Genomic DNA, 24,784 nt, shown 5'->3' with positions numbered 1-24,784 from the left:
TTTTACATTTGGTTTGTTATAACTAATTTTTATATGTTACAGCTCATTCAGCATGAAAACTTTTCTCGAAACGATTAAAATGATGTACCTTTTTTAACCTTTAGACTGCCGGGCGCCACTTAACTGGTAATAAGCCTTCATCATAATTTGTTACCATTCGTATATTGTTAATAAACAAAATGGTGGCAGAGCATATTTAAAAATTTTCATAGAAAAAGCACCGGCAGTCAAATGGTTAAGTAAAGATTATACTAAATACAACATGCATATCTGTGCGAACACAAAACATAAAAGTTTTTTTATTCAATAGCATATATGCATCAGACCTACTAACCTTATGTAGCAGCTTGCTTGCAGTTGTTTGAAGTTCTTCTGTTTTATTTATACTTTCTTCCAATTTTTCAGTATTATCATCATTCTTTATTTCAGATGTAGACTGTAATTCCGTAAAAGGATTGAGTAATCCCAAAAATGGATTAAGGTCGATGAAAGGATTCGTTTGTTTATCTTCTTTTGTTTTTATTTCCGTATCAACAATGTCATTTGCAATCTCGTTACCATTGTCAGTTATAAATGGATTGAATGGATTCGGGGATTGATTAGAAACTTTTGGATAAATTGGAGTTGTTTGTTGTTCTATTTGTCCCCAACTATCTAGCGAAAAATGTGTTACAGTCACAGTATCTTCAATTGAAGGATTAACAGTCGTCCCTCCACTTACAGAAAGAGTTAATTTGTCTCCTCCCTTTAAATGAAAATACAAAAAATGTAATTAGTAAGTGAAAAAGCACATAATGATATATTAAATAAGCTATCTCCGAAAAACAGACATAGTTCGCAGAAAAATACGGCAAATACATATAATTGTTAGTAAAAACAGTAACCTAGCAAAAAATAGCTTAGTCAAATTAAGTCTTCTACCAAACTTACAATAAATATCATAGCTATTCATCTACAAATAAATCCACAAAACACGCACTAATTAGAAAAACTAATTAAAAAGAAGTGAAATCAAAAACCACAGGCAAAAACCTTTAATAACTAAATAATCAATTTTACATTAATAAACAAATTGCTGGAATCAAAAAAGAAATGCGTAATGCAAATTTTAATCGAATAAAATTTTCAAAAGTTTGAAATAACTAATAGCATTATGAAAAAATAAAGCTTCAAATTACCAATGAAAAACAGATCTTGAAAAGAAAATTGCCCTAAAAACGTTAAAAAAGTAGAATTGAAAGGTGACAATCTCCTTGAAACTTTAGCTGTTTTATACAACGTTAAGAAGCGCCAGCCCTGCGAATTCTCTTTTGTTTCACAAATTCTTTTTTGTACGCGCAGTTTTTGAATATTTGTCTGTTCGAAAATACGAATGTGTAATTACTGTTGAAAACCATTTTTTTATAGGTAATTTGAAGTTCTATTTTTTAATAATGATTACAAATATTTCAAAATTGTAAAAATCTTTTTAAAGAAAAATCTATGCCATTTTCTCCTCTTTGATTTCAGCTTTTTATTTATCTACGCAGTACTATTAATGTTAGAAATAACGGTGCTGATTTGTAGTTTTTGATACTACCAATTTCTTCGGTTAGTTTTGTTATTTTCTGCATATTTAAAAAACTTTGTGTATATGAATGGCTTCGAAAATTATTGTTTTGTGGAATATTTGACCTTTTCGTAGACAATGCAAATCATCATAAACTGTCTCGACAAGCATAAAAGGGGAAGGACAAAAGTCCTGGCAGATTTTTACGAAACTCTTTACGTGTGGGTTTAAAGGGTCACTAAACACGGACTTTCAGGTCTAAATTCATAATTTTAACATGACCTATCCAATAATAAAGCAAAAATTTTTGCTAAATATAATAAATTTATGGTTTTTCTTTGAATTTGGATTGTATAAGCTTTTGGGATGTTTGATGAATACGAACTTCTATTTCAAATTGATAATTAAAAATTACCGATCCAATATTTTGGTTAAGATAATGAGAAAAAGTAAATCTTCTAGATATTCAGGTTTGTAAATCAATAAAAAATTGTTTTTTTTTAAATTAAAAAATTGTCTTATTTTATACTATACAATATGAATCATTGCCATTACTGACTAAGCTAAATAATTTCCGTTTAATGGAAAACCAAGTATTAAGGTTTTGATATAAAGAGACACGGTAGTGTCTTGACGGCTAGTACATATAAAAGTAAGTAAAGACAGGTCTATACCGCCGTCGAGGCACCACTCTCATATAGAGCAAGTTTGGCCGTCCCAAATTTTAAACCGATTTTTCTCCGCGAATAATCCATTGGCATGATTTAAGTAAAGCTTTTCTTAAAATGGTTTTGAACAAGCTTACATTTGAGCCTATGAATATGTAACGAGACGCTTGCTCCACCGCTACTCCTTGTACGATACCGCATAGTGGGAGACGTCTTTTTGCGTAAGTGCCGATACCGCGGCCTGCACTATAGAGCGTGCGGAATCAAGAGACATGGTAGTGTCTCGAAGGCAAGTATATATAAAAGTACCGCCGACGCTAACGTGTAACTTATACAGCAAGTTTAGCCGTCCCAATTTTCAAACCGATTTATTTCCGTGAATGATTCATTATCATGATTTAACTAAAATTTTTCTAAACTGGTTTTGAACAAGCTTTCATTTGAGACCATAAACATCAAAATTGATTCACGCAATCCAGAGATCTCATAATCTGGTAGCTATATATATAACGAAAAATTTAATTTCTTTCCGTCATCTTCTTCTTCTTCTTCTTCTCCAGCCAGAATGTATATCTCGGGATGAAGTTAACCGCTAAAGAAAATGATATCATTTTTCCTCAGTGTTACCAACCGGTTATACTCAACGACAAAACCAGTGTTGTGAACTATCAAATAAAATCGATGTAATCAATATAATTAATCCGGCGACAACTGTTAACCGTCAATTGTAATGTGAGGATATTTATATTTAATACAGTGAGGTTAATCATTGCTATGTTAGTGAATGTGTTAAATTTTCAAAATGACAAATGAATTCGAATAATAATGACATAAGGTGTCGACAAATATTAGATACGTATAACATTATATTTTACAATACTAGATGTTAATATACTTTGTGGTACTTTGTGAAATTTCTTTTTCAGATAAATTGAGATAGAACATTTCTATTTTCATTGCTGAGGATGGTAGAGCTGACTGGATGAAGTAAGATTAATATTTACATATTTTCAACCCTGTGCCAAGGAGAAGTATACTTTCAACATTTATGTACATCGGTGTTTATCAGGAGCATATTAATTAAAAGAAATTATTAAGATATTTGATAAACTTATGCTAAAATTTCAGATATGGAAGTCATTAACAAAATTCATGTTTAACTTTTTCTTTTCTTTAAACTCATGTGGACTTCAACTGCCCGATAGGTTATATCACATATAAGAATAGTTTTCCATGAGACAATAACAGTTTCTGTTTATTATATATACAAACAATTTTCCAAGAGACAATAAAACTTTCTTATTACTACGATTAAAGAAAAGTAGATGAATATTTTCTAATTGTTATGAAATATTTAATTATAATATAAAAAAGTATTAAAACTAATATTTATCTATGCTTCCCTAATCAAAATACAAAGAAATTATTATTATCACCACTAAAATTATTCAAATTTAATTTTTTATAAGAATAACATTGAATGTTATAATATAATATGTAATATATTTTTTGGTACTTAGTGAGATTTTATTTCAGATTGAATTACAATAATGTGTTTATTGTGTTATTGTGCAGACTTGAGCTGTAATATTTAATAGAGGAAGTCAAAAATGATACCAGTTTACCCTACAAAGAACCATAATGGAAAGTTAATGTTGAGTGTTAAACCTAAGGAAAAGGTGGAGAAATTAAAAAATTTGGAAGCCCATTTTTAATAGTGAAAAGCAGGCAGGTAATTTTGGGCATAAACTCTTTGAATTATATAAGTCAATTAAATAATAAATATAATGATAACATCATCTATATATAGAAATGAAACCATGAAAAGAAGTCATCATTTTAATATTTTCCATGCAATAGAATACACAGTGAATAATTTTGCGAAACTGAAAGCAGTATATCCACAAAAGAGAGGCTTCTATTGCATTAATTTCTGTATTTTCTAGTTTATATTAATGAAAAGAAAATACAAATGGCACTATATAGTTTCCTTGAAAAAGAACCCTGATTCATAGTTGATATTGATAGTAACAGTTAAGAAAAAGGTAAAAAAAGGGATCAATTTCTAAGCAAATTCTTGAGACTGAAGTGCTTGCAGGTGAATTTGGGTATACAATTTTGGAATTAGAAATCAATTAGTTAATGATTATTATAATAAAATCATACAGATATGTAAAGATGATAATAAATTCATGATTTCAATCATTTACATGTGATGGGGCATACAATGAATACATTTAGGAAACTGAAAGATATACATCTAAGAGAGAGAAGAGAGGCTTCCATTTCATTAATTGGTGTATTTCCCAGGTTATATTAATGAATTTAAATATAAATGGCACTAGTATGCTGGAGAAAGTGCCATAATTCAAAGTTGATGCTGAAAGTAACAGCTAATAAAATGATGGATAAATATGAGTTAATTTATAAGAAAATCCTTGAGGCTGAAGTGCTTGCAACTGATTTTGGGTATACAATTTTGGAATTAGAAATAACATAGTTGATGAAAATTATAACAAACTCATGTATATTTGTAAATATGAAAAAAATTCATGATTGCAATATTTTACATGTGATGATGCATACTGTGAATCAAATTAGGAAACTGAAAGCTGTATATTTAATAAAGAGAGGCATCCATTGTATGAATTGGTGTATTTCCTAATTTATATTAATAAAAGGAAAATATAAATGGCATTAGTGTGCTGGAGAAAATGCCAGAATTCAAAGTTGATGTTGAGGCTAACAGCTAAGAAAATGATGCATAAATATGAGTTAATTTATAAGAAAATCCTTGAGAATGAAGTGCTTGCAGGTGATTTTGGGCATACAACTTTGGAATTAGAAATCACATAGTTGATGAAAATTATAATAAAATCATGTAGATGTGTAAATATGAAAGGAATTCATGATTTCAATATTTCACAAGTAATAGAGCATACGGTGTGTAACATCAAGAAATTGAAAGCAGTATACCTAAAAAACATAGGCTTCCATTGCATTAACTGGTATATATTTTACAGTTTATATTAATGAAAAGAATATATAAATGTCACTAGTTTAGCAGGGAAAGAGCCATAATGCAAAGGTGATAGTGATAGTAACACCTAAGAAAAAGATGGATTTAAAGGTAAATTTAGAAACAAATTTTTGAAAGCTAAAGGTCTTAAGGTGATTTTGGATATAAGATGTTGAAAATATAATTCAAACAGTCATTGAATCCTATGTTAAATGCCTCTAAAAGTGTAATTATGATAAGAACTCATCATTGTAATATTTTGAATTTTATTTAATATATTAATAAATAAATATCTCGAATTGGAGCTTTACATTATGGAACGATGAGAACATTGGAAAATGTTTTGTTAGATTGAATTAGTTAAAAATATTTTTAATTTTATTTCCTATATTCTTACAAAACGTTATAAGATTCCACAAGAAACAAGCTTCGCCCGTAAAAAAAAGACGGCAAGTACATAAGTCGTATCTAGCATGATTAATATTGTTGTGGTTCAATCGCTGATTCACGACAAACTTGAAATTCTTTTGTATAATAAAATTTATTGAGATTTGTTTACAATGTTTCTTCTTTATACAAGTTGATAACCAGAGCTATCAGCTAGTTAATAGTGTACTTAAGAGGCAAAGGATTGCCTAGAGAAGTCTAAGAGGTAGGAGGACTGAAGGTCCTAAAAGATTCAACTGGTTCCTCTTAGCTATACACTCGAACTGATTTTTGGGGCTGTACGTTTGGGGCTCTTACCCTCAAAGTGCAGCGTCAAACATTACCTTATATGGTAACATTTGCGGGTCCCAATGGTCAAATGCGTCATTGTTCTAGAACATTCGACTGCCGTCGAAGTGCATTTGCCACGTGTCGGGACTTAGCCTTGGCGACAGTGTGAACGAGCTGCGTCTGGCGCTTCGTATTACACTCAGGAATTTGTCGCTATTAGGAGTATTTCTCCTTTACAATGAGGCTATTGGTATTTTAGTAAAACTATGATAGATTTAGATTTATTAATTGTTTTCAAATGATAATAATATTAATTATATAATGCTTATTGTAGCAATGAGTTATGTATGTTTATTCTATGTACATAACAATATATAGTAATATAAAATATTTTAATTAAAAAAAGTAGTGAAATCCAAATGTTGGGCAAGTATACATTTCTACTATGGCGAGAATTGAAATTTGGAAAAAAGTAAATAGTAATACAAAAATTATTTGCCGGGCCCGTTGTATGCAATCGTATTAAATAGTCACATTTTTAACTTAAGAGAAGCAACGCTTATATTGCAAGATAGCGACTTACACATGATTATTACGGGCCCAGCAAGTAATTTTTTTATTACTGTTTACTTTTTTCCAAATTTCAATTTTCGCCATGGTAAAAATTTATACTTGCCTAACATTTGGTTTCACTATTTTTTTTAATTAAAATATTTTATATTACTATATATTAATCATGCTAGATACGACTTATGTACTTGCCGTCTGTTTTTTACAGGCGAAGCTTGTTTTTTGTGGGATATAGCTGACTCGGAGTATAACTCTCCACCTTACCTAGTTGGCCGTTAGGAGCCCCACCGACGGCTCGCGGACGGGTATACAGGGTTAGGCAGTTAACGGGAATCCGTATACCGACATTACAGGGCGAAAACTATTTCGCATGCAGCGTCGTCATTTGTTGACGGATTGTAAAGTTATTACAGGTTTTTGGAAATGCCAGAAGCTTATCTACTAAGTTACGTTAGGAAAATTATCAAAAAATGAAAAAAAATTTTTGTTTAAATAAATATATTAACATTATTGAGAAACAACAATTAAATCGCAAAATCCCCCAACGTACTTTACTAGATAATGTTCATACGTTTCCAAAAAGTCCACATAAATGCAAATCCGTCAAGAAATGACGATGCTGCATGCGAAATAAATAATGGAAGAATTTCGTGTTCGGGAAGTCGCCAACACGAAATTCTTCCATTATTTATTTCGCATGCAGCATCGTCATTTCTTGACGGATTTGCATTTATGTGGACTTTTTGGAAACGTATGAACATTATCTAGTAAAGTACGTTGGGGGATTTTGCGATTTAATTGTTGTTTCTCAATAATGTTAATATATTTATTTAAACAAAAATATTTTTCATTTTTTGATAGTTTTCCTAATGTAATTTAGTAGATAAGCTTCTGGCATTTCCAAAAACCTGTAATAACTTTACAATCCGTCAACAAATAACGACACTGCATGCGAAATAGTTTTTGCTCTGTAATGTCGGTATACGGATTCCCGTTAAGTCGCCCCAAAGCATTAATACAAAAAGACGTATATCTCTTTAACTACACAGATGTTTATTTTTCACATATGACCTTTCTGAAGGTAAATAACAAGAGGCTTCGACAAGGTCCTATACAAAATTTAAATATCTTTTATAGTTAAATAGATATGTGTCTTTCTGCATCCATATTCTGAGGCTGCTTAAGTGCCTCACCCTGTATAAGGCCGAGCCTGATCCGAACAGAGGAGCAGTGATGCCGATCTGCGGACGGACGGACTCACCATCATCCGTCTGTGGACTCACTAACACGTTTAGGGATGGCTGCATCCATGAGTCAACCCCATCTCCCTAGTTACGCACACCACTGCATTGAAGTGTACGTGTCTCTCGGCTTGCATCGCTCAACTTTGGTGAGCGTCGGTAGTCTGGGATGCAAAAGAGAGCGGAGTAGTTTTCTCGGATCTCTCTGTCTCATCCCCAAACTGATCCGAACTTAACTTCGTTCAGCCGACGAGTTAAAATCTTTTTCGGCCGGAAGCTTCCTCTTTTATTTGATAGGTTCCAATTCGATTACTTCAAAGAACTTTTAAATGATAATTAAGAAATACTCAAAATGCTTATTTGCTCAAGTACCATTAAATAATAAATATAAATAGTATTTTAACATATAGAATATAGTAATGTACAACTTTAATTTCCACACCCCCTTTTATACAATACAAATTTCATTTTCTATTCCATTAATAATAATGATTGTATTACTATTTGTTATTCAAAAGTATTCTTCCAATATATAAAACTTATAAAATTAAAAAAAAAACAAAATTTGAAAAGGATTCGAACCCGCGACGATCAGAGTAGCGAGCGGATAGCTAATCAACTGCGCGACACATGCTTCCAAGAGCTTACAGATATGCAGGCAATATGAATGAAGGCTTTCTTGAAATAATAATGATTTATATTCTTTTTTTTCTTGAATACAGTTTAACCCTTTGCACTCCACTATCCCCTCTGAAGGGACATAATATTCTTGGTATGATAACAGCGGAGTCCAAAGGGTTAATAGCTCAAATGATTGAAACTCTGATTTTGGAGATTCGATTAGTTTTAATTGTTTAATTTCTGTTCTGCCTGATTTGTCGTTTCGAATTATAACTGTAGATATAATTTCAGCTGTTAAACTATAATCAAGAAAAAAATAATATAAATAATTATCATTTTAAGGGAACCTTCATTCAAATTGCCTGCTTATCCGTAAGCTCTTGGAAGCATATGTAGCACAGGTGATTAAGTACACCCGTAGAGAAAAAAAGTTTAATAAAGATGTGGCAATCCAATGGCAAAGGAATGGAAAAAGACTTGCAAAAGACTGGATTCCCATACTGCATCAAGTATGGCAATGGGTGATGTAAAAGACTACATTTTCGTTGGCTATTAGGCCTTTGCCAGTTATTTTCCATTCTTAAAACAAATGACGGGGATCGATAGAATTTTTGTTACATGCAAAAAATCGATCACAATTTATTTATTTATTTTCGTATATTATCTATTATAATATTATCGATTAATGTTTATCAATTAATTTTATTGCAGAAAAAAAAATTCCAGCGGTGGGACTCAAACCTGAACCACCTATAATCTTACATATAACTGTCCGACGTTTAGCCATTCAGCAAAACTTCAACTTTTATGAAAGACTATTTTTACGTATATAGTGTAACGTTGCGTTCCCGCAGCGTTACAATAGCTGCCATCTAGCGCTTTGCTAATCTCAAGCGCTAGATAGGCGGTCGGTGCAAACTAGGAAGTTATCACCCGATAAGTTATTGATCTAGGATCGATAATTTGTCGGCTCCCTAATGTCGGACGATGGGTGCAGCGGGGCAGCGGCGGGACAGGCGCAGGGCCTTACCTGCTTCCGCAAGCTGCCCCGACAAATGTAATTTGTATGTCAAAAGTGACACTAGTGCCAAATTTGTTTTCCCGTCGTCGATAGTATCCGCGACCGGAGCTACAGCCGTCGCTTCCAGAAATAAAGTGCAGTGAATTTGCAAGGACTGCAGCCTGGCCGCAAATCCATATCGGACAGCGGAGCATCCGAGGCCAAAGGGCCAGAACCAAGGGCAAGAGCAGAGAGAGAGAGAGAGAGAGAGAGAGAGAAGAAAAACATAGCTGTTGCGGTGTACATAAGGGTGAATATTCGTTTTGAGAAAAAGTCCTGTGAAGTCCCGTAGTGTGCTAGGGCTTTAGGGCTCGTAGCACCGATCGGTTTTATAGGGAACCGCTGACCCTACTCACCTGTCAAGAGTAAGCGGGCAACCTACTGGAGTAATCATTCCGTCGGACCTTAGGGCAAATCATATTTTATGTATTAGACGCGAATCGAAAAGAACATTACGCGATTACATAAATTAGTGGCTGGTTCGACGGTTAACGAGATCGTTCCCTTGATTCGGTTCAAAGCGGCGGACTTAGTAAAATTTCCGTGAGGACTCGCGGCCTTAGGTACCGAACCAAAACAATCCGGGTCGTTGTTGTGGTTGAGTTCCCGGGAACTTAGTGAGTGCGAATAACCGTCGAGTAACGCGCACGTTCGGGGATAGGGACTCATCCGCGTAGCGTCGCTTAGTAGTTAGCTCAGGTATCCACCGGTGGCGCGCGGAGTACCGCGCGACTCAGTGGATTTCGTCGCGGACGCCGACTAGTGGCTCGAACGCGAGGCTAACTACTACGTCATCGGGATTTCAACCGCATTCGCACAGCTTAGGCCGCGTCCACATTAGGGACTTCGCGTTAGCGTAATTAAGTCGTGATATATAGAGCATTGTATTATACTTGATACACTGTTCAAAACTGAATCATGTACAGGTATAGTTTCTGCTTCCCTATACTATCTTGTAGCAAAAATGCTTCTCGCAAAATTGATTCATGTCCATCTCAACTCCTCTATACTATCTTGCAGCAAAAATTTAAAGACAACAGCAGACGAAACGCGACATCGACAAATATGAAGATGACGTTTCGGACTTAGTAAAAGTATTATCCAAAAAGCATATTATTTATGTTGGAAACGTAGGGATGTTGAAAAATGGAATGGAAAATAATGTAAATATGGTGCATATATATAATATTATTTATCAAGTATAAAAAGGAAAAGATCGGATGTAATTTTCAGCCTATAAAGAGGAAAAAGGATCAGATAAGTATCGGCAGCAGTAAATCAAAAGAAAGATTAAAGAATATTTTGCTTTGTTAAATTAATCTTTCTTCTGACTTGCTGCTCCCGATACTTATCTGATGCTTTTTCCTCTTTATAGGCTGAAAATTGCATCCGATCTCTTCCCTTTTATACTTGATAAATAATATTATATATATGCACCATATTTGTATTATTTTCCATTCCATTTTTCGACATCCCTACGTTTCCAACATAAATAATATGCTTTTTGGATAATGCTTTTACTAAGTCCGAAACGTCATCTTCATATTTGTCGATCTCGCGTTTCGTCTACTGTTGTCTGTAAATTTTTGCTATAAGATAGTATACAGGAGTTGAGATGGACATGAATCAATTTTGCGAGAAGCATTTTTGCTACAAGATAGTATAGGGAAGCAGAAACTATACCTGTACATGAATCAGTTTTGAACAGTGTACGAGTTATAATAAAGAGAATTGAATCGGATTTGAAGACGTATCGTTATTAGCACTTCATCCCCTAAATTCGCGTACAAGGTTTAGAACACCCTCTGCACAAATAAATATTCGTGTTAAAATTAATATTACATCGAAGACGCCCGGGTCTTGTAGGAAGTCGCCTTTTGGGACGCGAATGAGATCGGTGAGGGATCAATCCTCCCTCCCCTTCTACCCTATCCTCTGAGATAGACAGAAGCGTCACAATACATATTATGTGTACAAGAAGCTGCATTAATTTTACTGACAATGAGATGGATGATTTCCAAAAAGGAATTAGTACTTATATTTATGAGAAAAAAGATCAGTCATTAAAAAGATTAAAGCGGACGGATGAGAAAGTAGAATTAATAAATTTGTATGGCCTTACTGATGGAAAAAATGTACTGTAAAATTAAGATTTAAAAAAATACCTCATAAATATAAAAGTACAACTCAATATTTCTCTCCTCTCAGAATGAGTTTAACCGTTTAAATATAAAAATTGTACTAATTAAACAAATATATTTAGAAGATATAAAAAAAAAGTTAATTGAAAATGCGATTATTTTACGCTACACAGAGAAAATATCTATTTCTACGCTTCTCTGTTTCCGAAACTTCAAAAAACCTTAAGGAAGTCCCGATCTCTAACAAAAGGTATACCATTCTATTAAGAATTTAATGCCCTACAAAGTGGTTTGGTTTAAAAAAATGTAACAAATTTCCTGAAATCTAGCCCGCACATAAAAAGCAAATTTTCAAAATATTTCTGATTTCTCGTTTAAAAAAAACTTTAAGGGAGTAGCGATTCCTAACGAAACATACACAAGTCTCTTCAGAATTTAATGTCCTAAAAGGCAGTATAATGGAAAAAGTTCAGAAAAACTTCCTGCAACCTTTTGATTCATGTTAGTTAGCGTTGGAGTTTGTTATTGATTGTTCTTGAAAAGTATTATAAAAATTATTTTTTATAAACAAAATGAATCCAGAGTATTGTTTTATAAATAATCTAAACCTCTGGTTAACTATAATTACGAAAAAAGCTAATGTTCAGCGAAATAACGCTTCCCCAGTGGTTCTCATTCGGCACTCGTAACTGTGGGCTGAAAGTGTGGGCTAATAGGCCAAACAATGAAGGAAAAAAAAGTCCTGTTTTAGGACATTAACACTATTAGAAAACGAGCCGCGTCATTTTATTTGGTCATGCCCATAGACGATTGGGTTTATGTTTTTGACTCACAAATCTTATTTTCCTTTTTTTATTAACAATTTTCATAAAAAAATGGATTTTTTCCGGTTTTCGTGTTTATTTCAAAAATTACTGATGCTATCGAAATGACCCCAACAGACGATTTGTAGAGAATAAAAAGATGAATAATTTGAGAAAGTTTTGAAGTAAATCGGATGATTCGTTACGGAGAAAATTAGAAAAAACTAAAAAATTGGTACCTTTTAAAAAAAATAGTTCCGCCATTTTTTAAGATTAAGAGGTGAAACTTTGAAAGAATGAAGATATTTGTGTCTACTTTATGTGTGCCAAGCCCAGACACGCTCGGATTAATAGTTTATGCGAAATCGTAATTTAAATATTAAAGGCCCTATTTTCCGAGAAGGCTGGATGCGTTCTGGATCAGCCGATTTTAAGTTTCGTTGAAAATTTTGAAAGTAGAAATCAGTGAGAATAGAAAGTATATATTGGTTTTCGGATAGTCTACTGGGAAATATGCAAAAAACGCAATTAAACGTGAGCTAAAACGGCCGAGCGATCGAAAGTCACGTAGTGGTGGAGATAGCGCGCCAGCGGAGGAGAAGGACATGTATCACGAGACACGGTAGTGTCTCGACGGCAAGTACAGTCGGGAGCAGCATAAGCTGAGCATTTCGGTACACCCACTATTTTCCGGAATTGCCCCTACTACTGCCGCTCGATCTGATTTCCCCTCTGTTACCCACGTCTAGATTTGAGGGCGTATTTGAATGGAGAATTAATTTAGTATTTTAACCCAAAAAAATTATTAAAGTGTCTATTACAAAAAGGTTATTTTTTTGCATTGGTCTTAATTATAATTGTATTTGAGTATTGTTTTTTGCTCTAATTCCTTATTTATTCATACATCAATCTTTAAGTAATTTCACATCGTATAACCAGATATGTTAACTGGTGGGAATTTGGTATTCTCACCACGCCACCACTGGCTAGAACGCACATAGTGCCAGCGGTACAACGGTGAGCCAACCCCACTACTCTCGCCGCTCTCTGGTCACGCACACAGCTACATCGATACGTGCGTGTCTCGGCTGTCGCCGTTGAAGTTCGGTTAGCTCCGGTGAGGTATGAGTACGAGAGGGAAGAATATACTTTTCTCGGACCACTCTTTCGCTCTCTATTTCTCCCAAGTTTAGCCAACGAGCCGCGCCAAACTCCTTTTCCACGGTATCGGCCGACTCGATGCAAAAAGGGAAAACAAATTTACTTTTTGACAATTATAATTCATAAAAATTTTTAAATGTTATTACAATTTAACAATTATTCTGAAAACAGTAAAAAATTATTATGAAATAAAATAAAAGCAACAAATAAATAATATTGTCAGTGACTAATTGAAAGAAAAAACCCTTGTTATATTACACAAAGTGATCACTGAAGTGTGACATTTAAATTCATCAAATAAAAAAAGATTATACGAAAATACATTAAAGATTGATTAATATGAAAAAATGGTTAAAAATTAGGTAAAAACTCGACCATTCTCTTGCAATATCACTGCATCGATAGCAATTCGGATTTGTAAATATTACCAAATTCATTAATATGTACTGTGAAATTTAAAAATCTGACCTAATTTCTATGATGAGAGCCTAATAACTGAAAATGTGAGGCTGCTCGGAAATTTCTTCGGTTATTTTCTAGTAGGGAACACCTAACCGGACTGAAATATCTTAAAATATATGCAAAAATAATAATAGGAAATAAAATTAGGACTTAATATATCACAATGTGAAATAATGTCAAGAAATAGCTCAAACTCACTACTTTTAAACTTTTTTTATGCAAAATTTGAGTGTAGAAAGTACTTCCGCCTTGAAAGTTTTGCAAATTAATATATAATTGTTGATAACTAAATAATTGTTGCTCCAGAATGTACTTAAAATAAAAGTTTATTGAAATTGAGTTTTACTCTATGAGATTAAAAAATCTGACTTTATCTCTGCATTGAGAGGCAAATAACTCAATTTCTCATGTTTCTCGGATGTTTCTTCGGCTATAATCTGGTATAATATGTCCGAATGAACAAATAGATGCTATTAATTATCAACAAATTATGTGGGAATCAAAATTTGGGATTCAAAGCTATGCTACAAAATAATGACCAGAAATGGCTAAAATTGTCCAATTACAAATTAATTTTCTACAAAATTGGAGTATCGTAGGCGCTTCCGGTTTGAATTTTTTGCAATTTTAGTTATGTCCAAAGAATCATCCGAGAAATACGAGAAATTGAGTTATTTGCCTCTGAATATTTGCATAAAGTCAGATTTTTCAAATATCATAAGGTAAAACTCAATTTCAATAAACTCACCATTTTAGAACTTTCAGTATTTCGGGTAACTTCAGCTTTAGAAGAAGAGCGACTACTGTTAACCAATATATTTTTGTATGTAATCCGTGTGAAGCGATGTAGCGCTTACCCAAAATCTCAAAGCAAATCAAAATCCTTTTCTCTATTTAGTTTTTAATTTTTATAAAATGCTTATATGTAGTTATTAATTAATTAGATTTGGTAATAAATACAAAAAATGCGTTATTATCATATCAAATAATAAGTTGAGTTACAATAAACTCAATGTTATTATATTAATCTGCTAACAAATACATTTTTTGTATTTATTATTGAGTCTAATAAATTAATGGTTATTAAAAAATAATTCCTTGTAATGAAAAAAAAGGAAGAAATTTTAAGCTTCGCCAAAACTTGAACCCGCGCCTGCCGCGTGACAAACGGCAGTCTTACCATCTGCGCTACAGCGCTTAGTGTACCAAAAGCAAAACAGCCTTTTAAAAGCTGGCTACAATTCTTTCATTAACTCGTCATAAACGATTGAGACATAGCTGCAATAATAAATACACTTATTTCCACAGCATTATTACAATAAATTTATTATGTTTTTAATTTGAAGCCTACATTTTTTATGAAAACACGATAGTTTAACGGTAACCATGCAATCCTCTAAATACAAAACTATTCATATGCTACATTATCTTAAATTAATTAAGTAATATTACAACATATGTTACGTGTAGTCGAATAATTTTTTATAATTGAGCATATGAATAGTTTCGTATTTAGAGTATTGCATGGTTACCATTAAACTATCGTGGCTTCATGTAAAATATATGCTTCAAATTAAAAACATAATAAATTTATTGTAATAATGCTGTGGAAATAAGTGTATTTATTATTGCAGCTATGTCTCAATCGTTTATGACGAGTTAATGAAAGAAATGTAGCCAGCCTTTAAAAGGCTGTTTTGCTTTTGGTACCCTAAGTAAGCGCTGTAGCGCAGATGGTAAGACTGCCGTTTGTCACGCGGCAGGCTCGGGTTCAAGTCTTGGCGAAGCTTAAAATTTCTTCCTTTTTTTTCTTTACAAGGAATTTTTTTTTATAACCATTAATTTATTAGACTCAATAATAAATACAAAAAATGTATTTGTTAGCAGATTAATATAATAACATTGAGTTCATTGTACCTCAACTTATTATTTGATATGATAAGAACGCATTTTTTGTATTTATTACCAAATCTAATTAATTAATAACTACATATAAGCATTTTATAAAAATTAAAAACTAAATAGAGAAAAGGATTTGATTTGCTTTGAGATTTTGGGTAAGCGCTACATCACTTCACACGGATTACATGCAAAAATGTATTGGTTAACAGTAGTCGCTCTTCTTCTAAAGCTGAAGTTGCCCGAAATACTGAAATTTCTAAAATGGTGAGTTTATTGAAATTGAGTTTTACCTTATGATATTTGAAAAATCTGACTTTATGCAAATATTCAGGGGCAATTAACTCAATTTCTCGTATTTCTCGGATGATTCTTTGGACATAACTGAAATTGCAAAAAATTCAAACCGGAAGCGCCTACGATACTCCAATTTTGTAGAAAATTAATTTGTAATTAGACAATTTTAGCCATTTCTGGTCATTATTTTGTAGCATAGCTTTGAATCCCAAATTTTGATTCCCACATAATTTGTTGATAATTAATTGCATCTATTTGTTCATTCGGACATATTATACTAGATTATAGCCGAAGAAACATCCGAGAAACATGAGAAATTGAGTTATTTGCCTCTCAATGCAGAGATAAAGTCAGATTTTTTAATCTCATAGAGTAAAACTCAATTTCAATAAACTTTTATTTTAAGTACATTTTGGAGCAACAATTATTTAGTTATCAACAATTATATATGAATTTGCAAAACTTTCAAGGCGGAAGTACTTTCTACACTCAAATTTTGCATAAAAAAAGTTTAAAAGTAGTGAGTTTGAGCTATTTCTTGACATTATTTCACATTGTGATATATTAAGTCCTAATTTTATTTCCTATTATTATTTTTGCATATATTTTAAGATATTTCAGTCCGCTTAGGTGTTCCATACTGGAAAATAACCGAAGAAATTTCCGAGAAGCCTCACATTTTCTGTTATTAGGCTCTCATCATAGAAAATAGGTCAGATTTTTGCATTTCATAGTACATATTAATGAATTTGGTAATATTTACAAATCCGAATTGCTATCGATGCAGTGATATTGCAAGAGAATAGTCGAGTTTTTACCTAATTTTTAACCATTTTTTCATATTAATCAATCTTTAATGTATTTTCGTATATTTTTTTTTATTTGATGAATTTTAAATGTCACACTTCAGTGATCACTCTGTGTAATATAACAAGGGTTTTTTCTTTCAATTACTGTCACCGACAATATTATTTATTTGTTATTTTTATTTTATTTCATAATAATTTTTTACCGTTTTCAGAATAATTGTTAAATTGTAATAACATTTGACAATTTTTATGAATTATAATTGTCAAAAAGTAAATTTGTTTTCCCTTTTTGCATCGAGTCGGCCGATACCGTGGAAAAGGAGTTTGGCACGGCTAGTTGACTAAACTTAGGAGAAATAGAGAGCGAAAGAGAGATCCGAGAAAAGTATATTCTTCCCTCTCGTACTCATACCTCACCGGAACTAACCGAACTTCAACGGCGATTGCCGAGACACGCACGTATCGATGTAGCTGTGTGCGTGCTAGCTAGTGGCGGCGTGGTGGGGATACCGAATTCCCACAAGTTAACATCTCTGAGTAGAAGAGTCCGTCCCGTATCCAGGAGCTCTACGGATACACTCCTATCCCGACCACGCAGGAGTTCTCCGCGTACTCATATCCCCGCTCAGGAGTTCTCTCCGAGTAGTCCTGGTGCAGGAGTTCTCCGCCAGTGCTGTTAGATCGTGCCGGATTTCTATCCCCACCACGCGACCGTAGTCTCACTAATAAACGTTCAGCCGGTAGCATCGGTGAGACATCCCTACTCATGCGCAACTCCCTAGTCACGCACACCATTGCAGCGGTACGTGCGTGTCTCGGCTGCCTTCGCTGGGTCTCAGTCGGATTCGGCACAACTGCAGAGCGAGAGAGAGCAGTATAGTTTTCTCGGCCCTCTCACTCTCTCCCAATCTTGACTGTCTCTTAGTCAAGGAAGCGTGGCAAAATCCTTTTCAGCCAGCACGGCAAGTGTAGTCCAGTCAAATCAATAAAAATAATTACCAAAAAAATCGTAAATTTTGTTTCGTTTTTTTTAAGTGATAAATCATAAAGAGCGAAAATTTGCAAAATTCAAACTCCTAAGGGGTTTGCTAATTTGGGGGGGGGGGGGGGGGGGGTGGGGTGAAAAAGGGTAACCAAATATAATTCGACTCCTGTACTTCGTAGAATAACAATTTTTTTCATTTAACTTAGAGAAATATTCTCTACAACTATTATTGGACAATATTTTTTGTAGCGAAATTGGTTAAAAAGTTATTCAGGAAAAAGGAATACAAATTTTGCAATTTTAACTTATTTAAATTAATATTTTGAATCCGGCTATTTTAATCGAAAATAAGTTTAAATATTTTTTGTAGGGTATTTAATTAGCTAGAATCCAAGTTAGTTAAAATATGATTTTTGTCAAATGGAACCTTAGGTAGGGTGCATCGCGCAAAGATTATTATTTTAATGACTTATTTTGCTCAGCGAATGAAGTACACATCTTTACTTGCTATTCGTTATGTTCAAACTCTGAGCTCCTCGTGTTTTTAATATATTTACGAAAAATGCTTTAAATAATAAATTCTTTTCCACCCTACCCTGGAGGTAGAACAGGAGGCGCATTTTTCTTTAACGTGGTACCCCCAGAAGGTATATTCTACAGGAATGCTTTTTAAGCCAACTTTAACACAATTATAACGAAATTTGTTAAAGGGAATACTGCCAAGACGCGCATTTGGAAACATTGGTGGCTTGGCCTAGTTTTGCCAAAATCTTCGGATAGTATTTTATTTTAGTAGTATAATGTGCTAATAATTGCATTTCTTATTTATTATTGAGTCCAATATGTTAATGGTTATTAAAAAATAATTCCTTGCAATGAAGAAAAAAATAAAAAAATTTTAAACTTCGCCAAGACTTGAACACGAGTCCGCCGCGTGACAAACGGAAGCCTTACCATCTGCGCTATAGCGCTCACTTGGTGTATCAGAGGCAAAACAACTATTTAAAGACTTACTACAATTCTTTCATTAACCCGTCATAAACGATCAAGAATTAGCAGCAATAATAAATACTTTTATTTACACATCATTATTGCACTAAATTTATTATGTTTTTCATTTGAAGCATACATTTTGCATGAAGATACGATAGTTTAAGAGTATTCATGCAATACTCTAAATACAAAAATATTAACACGCTCAATTACCATTAATTATTCGACTACACGTAACATATATTATAAGATTACTCAATTGATTTATGATAATTGAGCATATGAATATTTTTGTATTTAGAGTATTGCATGAACACCCTTAAACTGTCGTTTCTTCAAAATGTATGCTTCAAATGAAAAACATAATAAATGTACTGCAATAATAATGTGTAAATAAATGTATTTATAATTGCAGCTAATTCTTGATCGTTTATGACGGATTAATGAAAGAATTGTAGTAACTCTTTAAATAGCTGTTTTGCCTCTGGTACATCAAGTGAGCGCTATAGCGCAGATGGTAAGGTTGCCGTTTGTCACGCGGCGGACTCGTGTTCGAGTCTTGGCGAAGTTTAAAATTTTTTTTTTTTTCTTTGCAAGGATTTTTTTTTTAATAACCATTAACATATTGGACTCTATAATAAATAAATAATGTAATTATTAGCACATTATACTACTAAAATAAAATACTATCCGACGATTTTGGTAAAACTAGGCCTGGCCACCAATGTTTCCAAATGCGCGTCTTGGCAGTGTTCCCTTTAACAAATTTCGTTATAATTGTGTTAAAGTTGGCTTAAAAAGCATTCCTGTAGAATATACCTTCTGGGGATACCACGTTAAAAAAACAATGCGCCTCCAACTCTACCTCCAGGGTAGGGGGAAAAGAATTTATTATTTAAAGCATTTTTCGTAAATATATTAAAAACACGAGGAGCTCAGTGTTTGAACATAACGAATAGCAAGTAAAGATGTGTACTTCATTCGCTGAGCAAAATAAGTCATTAAAATAATAAACTTCGCGCGATGCACCCTACCTAAGGTTCCATTTGACAAAAATCATATTTTAACTAACTTGGATTCTAGCTAATTAAATACCCTACAAAAAATATTTAAACTTATTTTCGATTAAAATAGCCGGATTCAAAATATTAATTTAAATAAGTTAAAATTGCAAAATTTGTATTCCTTTTTCCTGAATAACTTTTTAACCAATTTCGCTACAAAAAATATTGTCCAATAATAGTTGTAGAGAATATTTCTCTAAGTTAAATGAAAAAAATTGTTATTCTACGAAGTACAGGAGTCGAAATATATTTGGTTACCCTTTTCCACCCCACCCCCCCCCCCCAAATTAGCAAACCCCTTAGGAGTTTGAATTTTGCAAATTTTCGCTCTTTATGATTTATCACTTAAAAAAAACGAAACAAAATTTACGATTTTTTTGGTAATTATTTTTATTGATTTGACTGGACTACACTTGCCGTGCTGGCTGAAAAGGATTTTGCCACGCTTCCTTGGCTAAGAGACAGTCAAGATTGGGAGAGAGTGAGAGGGCCGAGAAAACTATACTGCTCTCTCTCGCTCTGCAGTTGTGCCGAATCCGACTGAGACCTAGCGAAGGTAGCCGAGACACGCACGTACCGCTGCAATGGTGTGCGTGACTAGGGAGTTGCGCATGAGTAGGGATGTCTCACCGATGCTACAGGCTGACCGTTTGTTAGTGAGACTACGGTCGCGTGGTGGGGAGAGAAATCCGGCACGATCTAACAGCACTGTTCTCCGCACCGTCCGAACACCGCCCCACCGTACTAACACCGTGTCCAGGAGTTCTCCGAACTGCCGGTATTTTGTTTCAGGTTATGGCATAAGTCGCCATCTTGCCGTCTACCGAGGGCCCTTCCGTATGGCCGTAGACCGCTGCGTCACCTACCGCCGTACTCCGTGGCCTCCGTGTGGCCACCGACCGCCGCGCCGCCTACCGTAGCCCTTGAGGCTACCGACCGACACGCCACCCGCGGTCGAATATATAAGACCCGGACCATAGTATGTAAGTACACACCTGCAGCGGCAGACTACACACACACACAATTAGGTTAAGTAATTGTATAAGCTATGTAATATAACGTGTAGATAGTTATTAGTATATAATAAAATGTATATATAACCGAACATTGAGCTTGTCAATATTATTTTAATCCTTCTCAGTCAAAAGAACCGGACGGTTTTACGGCGACTAACCTCGCTAACAAAATACGTTACAAACTAATTTGGGTGTTTTTGAATTCGTTTGACTCGTTAGGACTGGCACATTGTCCAACAAACGCCCGATTGTTCAATTTGCTTCGCATTTGAATTTTATTATACTAATTGTTTATTGACTTGAACTGTCGATAAAGTAGGCGTGAGGGATCCCGTTAACGGGATCTCTCACGCGTGCTTTACCGACAGTACAAGTTAATAAACAATTCGTTTAATAAAATTCAAATGCGAAGCAAATTGCGAAAACGGGCTTCTTTATGACAAGGTGCTAATTCTAACGAATCAATCGAGCTTAAAAAAACTCAAATCGGATGAAGAATAACGTTGTACCACCGTCCCGCGTTCTTGAAGTGGAAATAACCAAAAGTAACCTCTCTTCAAGAACGCGGCACAATGGTACAGCGTTATTTTTCAACTAATTTGAGTGTTTTTAAGTTCCTTTGACTCGTTAGGACTGGCACATTGTCCTACAAACGCCCGATTGTTCAATTTGCTTCGCATTTGAATTTTATTAAACTAATTGTTTATTGACTTTAACTATCGATAAAGTAGGCGTGAGGGATCCCGTTAAGTTTAAATGTTTTCTGTCATTAATTTTAGATTTCAATGTTATTTTAAATAAGAGTTATATTTAAGTAATTGAAATAAAAATGAATCTTGTTTGTAATAGACATTTCAATAATTTAATCGGGTTAAAATACCAAATTAATAAAAAAATGAATTTTCCACTCAAACACGCGCTCAAATCTAAGCGTAGGTAACAGAGCGGAAACCAGATCGAGTGGCAGTAGTAGGGGTACCCAAATGCTCAGCTTATGCTGCTCCCGACTGTACATATTAAGTAGTTAATGACATGTCTATACCGCCGAGCACTACCGTGTAACTTATACAGCAATTTTGATCGTCCTAAATTTCAAATCCATTTATCTTTGTGAATGATCAATAGTCATGATTTAAGTTAAGCTTTTCTTAGAATGATTTTGAAAAAGCTTTCATTTGAGCCCATGAACATCAAAATCGGTTCACGTAATCTGGAGATCTCATACTATGCCGAAATTCAAATTCTTCTCCGTCTTCTTCTTTTCCACCTAAAATATATGTCCCGGGTCTGAAGTTGGCCGCTAAGAGGAAAGTGACGTCATCTTTTCTCAACGCTGCCAACCAGTTTAACTCAATGACAAAACTATAGTTGTGAACTGGCAAATAAATCGATATAATCGATACAATTAATCCGGCGACAATTGTTAACTGTATACTGTAATGTGAGATTATGTGTATTTAATGCAGTGAGGTTATTCATTGTGTTGTGATAATGAATTTGTTAACTTTTCAAAATCTCAAATAAATTCAATCAATAATGACAGAAGGAGTCGACAATTATCAGATAAGTAAAATATTATATTTTACAATACAGGAGGTTATATACTTTGTGGAATCTCTTTTTCAAATTCAATTAAAATAAATCATTTCTATTATCATTTCTGAGGACAAAGCTGACTGGATTAACTGAGATTAATGTTTACAACATTGCCAATGTGAGAAGTTTACTTTCAACATATTAATGTGAATCGGTCATTATCAGAAGTATATTAAGGAGGGAGCCTCGCGTGTAACACCACGAAAAGTTAGTACATTTTTGGATTTTTTTCAGGGGTAAAGGAATATATAATCGAATCGCTATTTTTGTTGTTGATTGTATGTATTCTTAAAGTATTATCATATTTTTTTTTACTTTAGTTGAGCTGCAAAAAAAGTAATTTAACTTTAATCTTAAAGCGTCCGCAAGTACATTCTCAAATGGCGTGACGTGTAGCTTCCCTAAATAGCAAAAAATTCATGTTTTTCTTTTCTTACTACAATCCTAATAAAATTCCCCTCTGGATGAACCTCGTTTCATTAAAAAAAAAAATGATAATTGAAACATAAGTATCATCTGTAAAAAATAAAGTCTAATTTTGAAAACTTTTCCGTTCATTTTTAAAACAGATTACCAAATATTAATTCGTAAAAAATTTTTAATTTGAGGTTCATCTATAGTAGAATTTTATTATCTTAAAAAAAAAACTAAAATTTTTTAAATCGGCTGAGAACTTTTCGAGTTATGCGTTCCGCCAATTCGGAAAAAGTGGTTTTGAGAAAAACGCGTTTAAAGTTTCCAGTAGGAAAGCAACTTTCAGCTGACGGATGATAACAGGATCGATAACTGTTGACTATAACAAATATTTTTACCAAACTTATATGAAATATAGTCTCAGACAAAGTATGGAAGCAAGGATTGACCGTACACAGAAATAATGAAATCTATTGTTTCTAGCGGGACAGTACGCTCCGCAAGCAATATTATTCCATGACGCACAACTACAAAAATCTCTATAACTATGTACTTACTACGAATTTTAATGTAATATTTTAAAGGTAATATCTTTAGGCTATGTACTATCTACATATGAAAAAAATCGATTTTAAAAACTTATTACACGAGGCTCCCCGCTTAATTCACAGAAACTGACGAGGTAATTGAACATCATATGCTATACTTTGAGGCATTCAAATTATTAATAACATGCATGTTTTATTTCTGCTTATCTTCAAACTCTTACCAATATCAAATCTTGAAAAAACTGTATCCCCCTTTCGGACAGTTTTTCAGATGACAATAAAACATTTCTATTACTACGAAAGGAGAAAATTAGATTAATATTTGCCAACCATTCTTGAATATTCAATTATAATATAAAGGTATATCAAAAACAAATGTTCATCTACATATCCCTAATTAGAGTAAAAAGAAATTATTATTGTTTTCTGAAAAGTTTTCCAAACATGGGATATGACCTTTTAGAAAACTAGTGTCAATATTCTGTTAATAAATAATAACACACCACTTGTGATTTTATAAAATAAATAGAACAGTCTGTATTTTTATGTAAAAATAAATGTTTTGCAAAAGAACTGTAGTCCGTTAATAAGCCAAGCGAACACCTAGTTTAATTTACAACAATTAATAACGATAATAGTGTCAGCAATCACATTAGCTGAGGAAATCAAAATGCAGAGGTATTAATATGTTTAAATATAAGAAATTTAGATTATAGAAATAGGTTTTATCTGTTATTAAAGTGAAATTTGATGGTTTAGAAATTGACATAATTTTGCAAAGATTATATTTCACACACACCATATTAAAAACATTTAACTATCACTTTAGCTAAAAGGCAATAAACATGCTTTTTGACTATACGTGTTGCATGGGTTAACTGTAGAAACATTTTTGAGTTGTAAATACAAATTCTTGACGAATAATGTGTAATAAGTTTAACGATTGTTAGAGAACATATTGAATACAATATTTAATATCTAAAAAAAACTTCTAGATATTAGGCCATAAGTCTCTAGGGAAAAAACATACTGTATTTCTGTTGTTTCTTATCCAGTTTATGCAGCTTTTAAATTCTTTAATCAATTGTAGCAAAATAAAATGAACAATGAAATGCTCTAATTTTTGCACAAAAATGGGAATAGTACAATTT

The 24,784-nt window shown here is 33.3% G+C and overlaps 1 protein-coding gene across 3 annotated transcripts in view; it reads right to left on the bottom strand.

The window, feature by feature from the left end:
* Nucleotides 1-24,784, bottom strand: part of LOC136781549 (band 4.1-like protein 5) — a 61,868-nt gene that overhangs the window by 25,708 nt on the left and 11,376 nt on the right. For all 3 annotated transcript variants that reach the window (XM_066740448.1, XM_066740447.1, XM_066740449.1), the window contains exon 6: nt 335-745. In XM_066740448.1, the coding sequence (XP_066596545.1) occupies nt 335-745 (411 nt within the window). The remainder of the gene's footprint in view (nt 1-334; nt 746-24,784) is intronic.

The sequence above is a fragment of the Prorops nasuta genome, unplaced genomic scaffold (assembly GCF_024137725.1).
Source record: "Prorops nasuta isolate Cenicafe-Biocafe unplaced genomic scaffold, Cenicafe_Pnas_1.2 PNAS00023, whole genome shotgun sequence".
NCBI lineage: Eukaryota > Metazoa > Arthropoda > Insecta > Hymenoptera > Bethylidae > Prorops > Prorops nasuta.
Note: the sequence above shows the minus strand (reverse complement) of the source record. Positions and strands in the feature narration are given on the sequence as shown.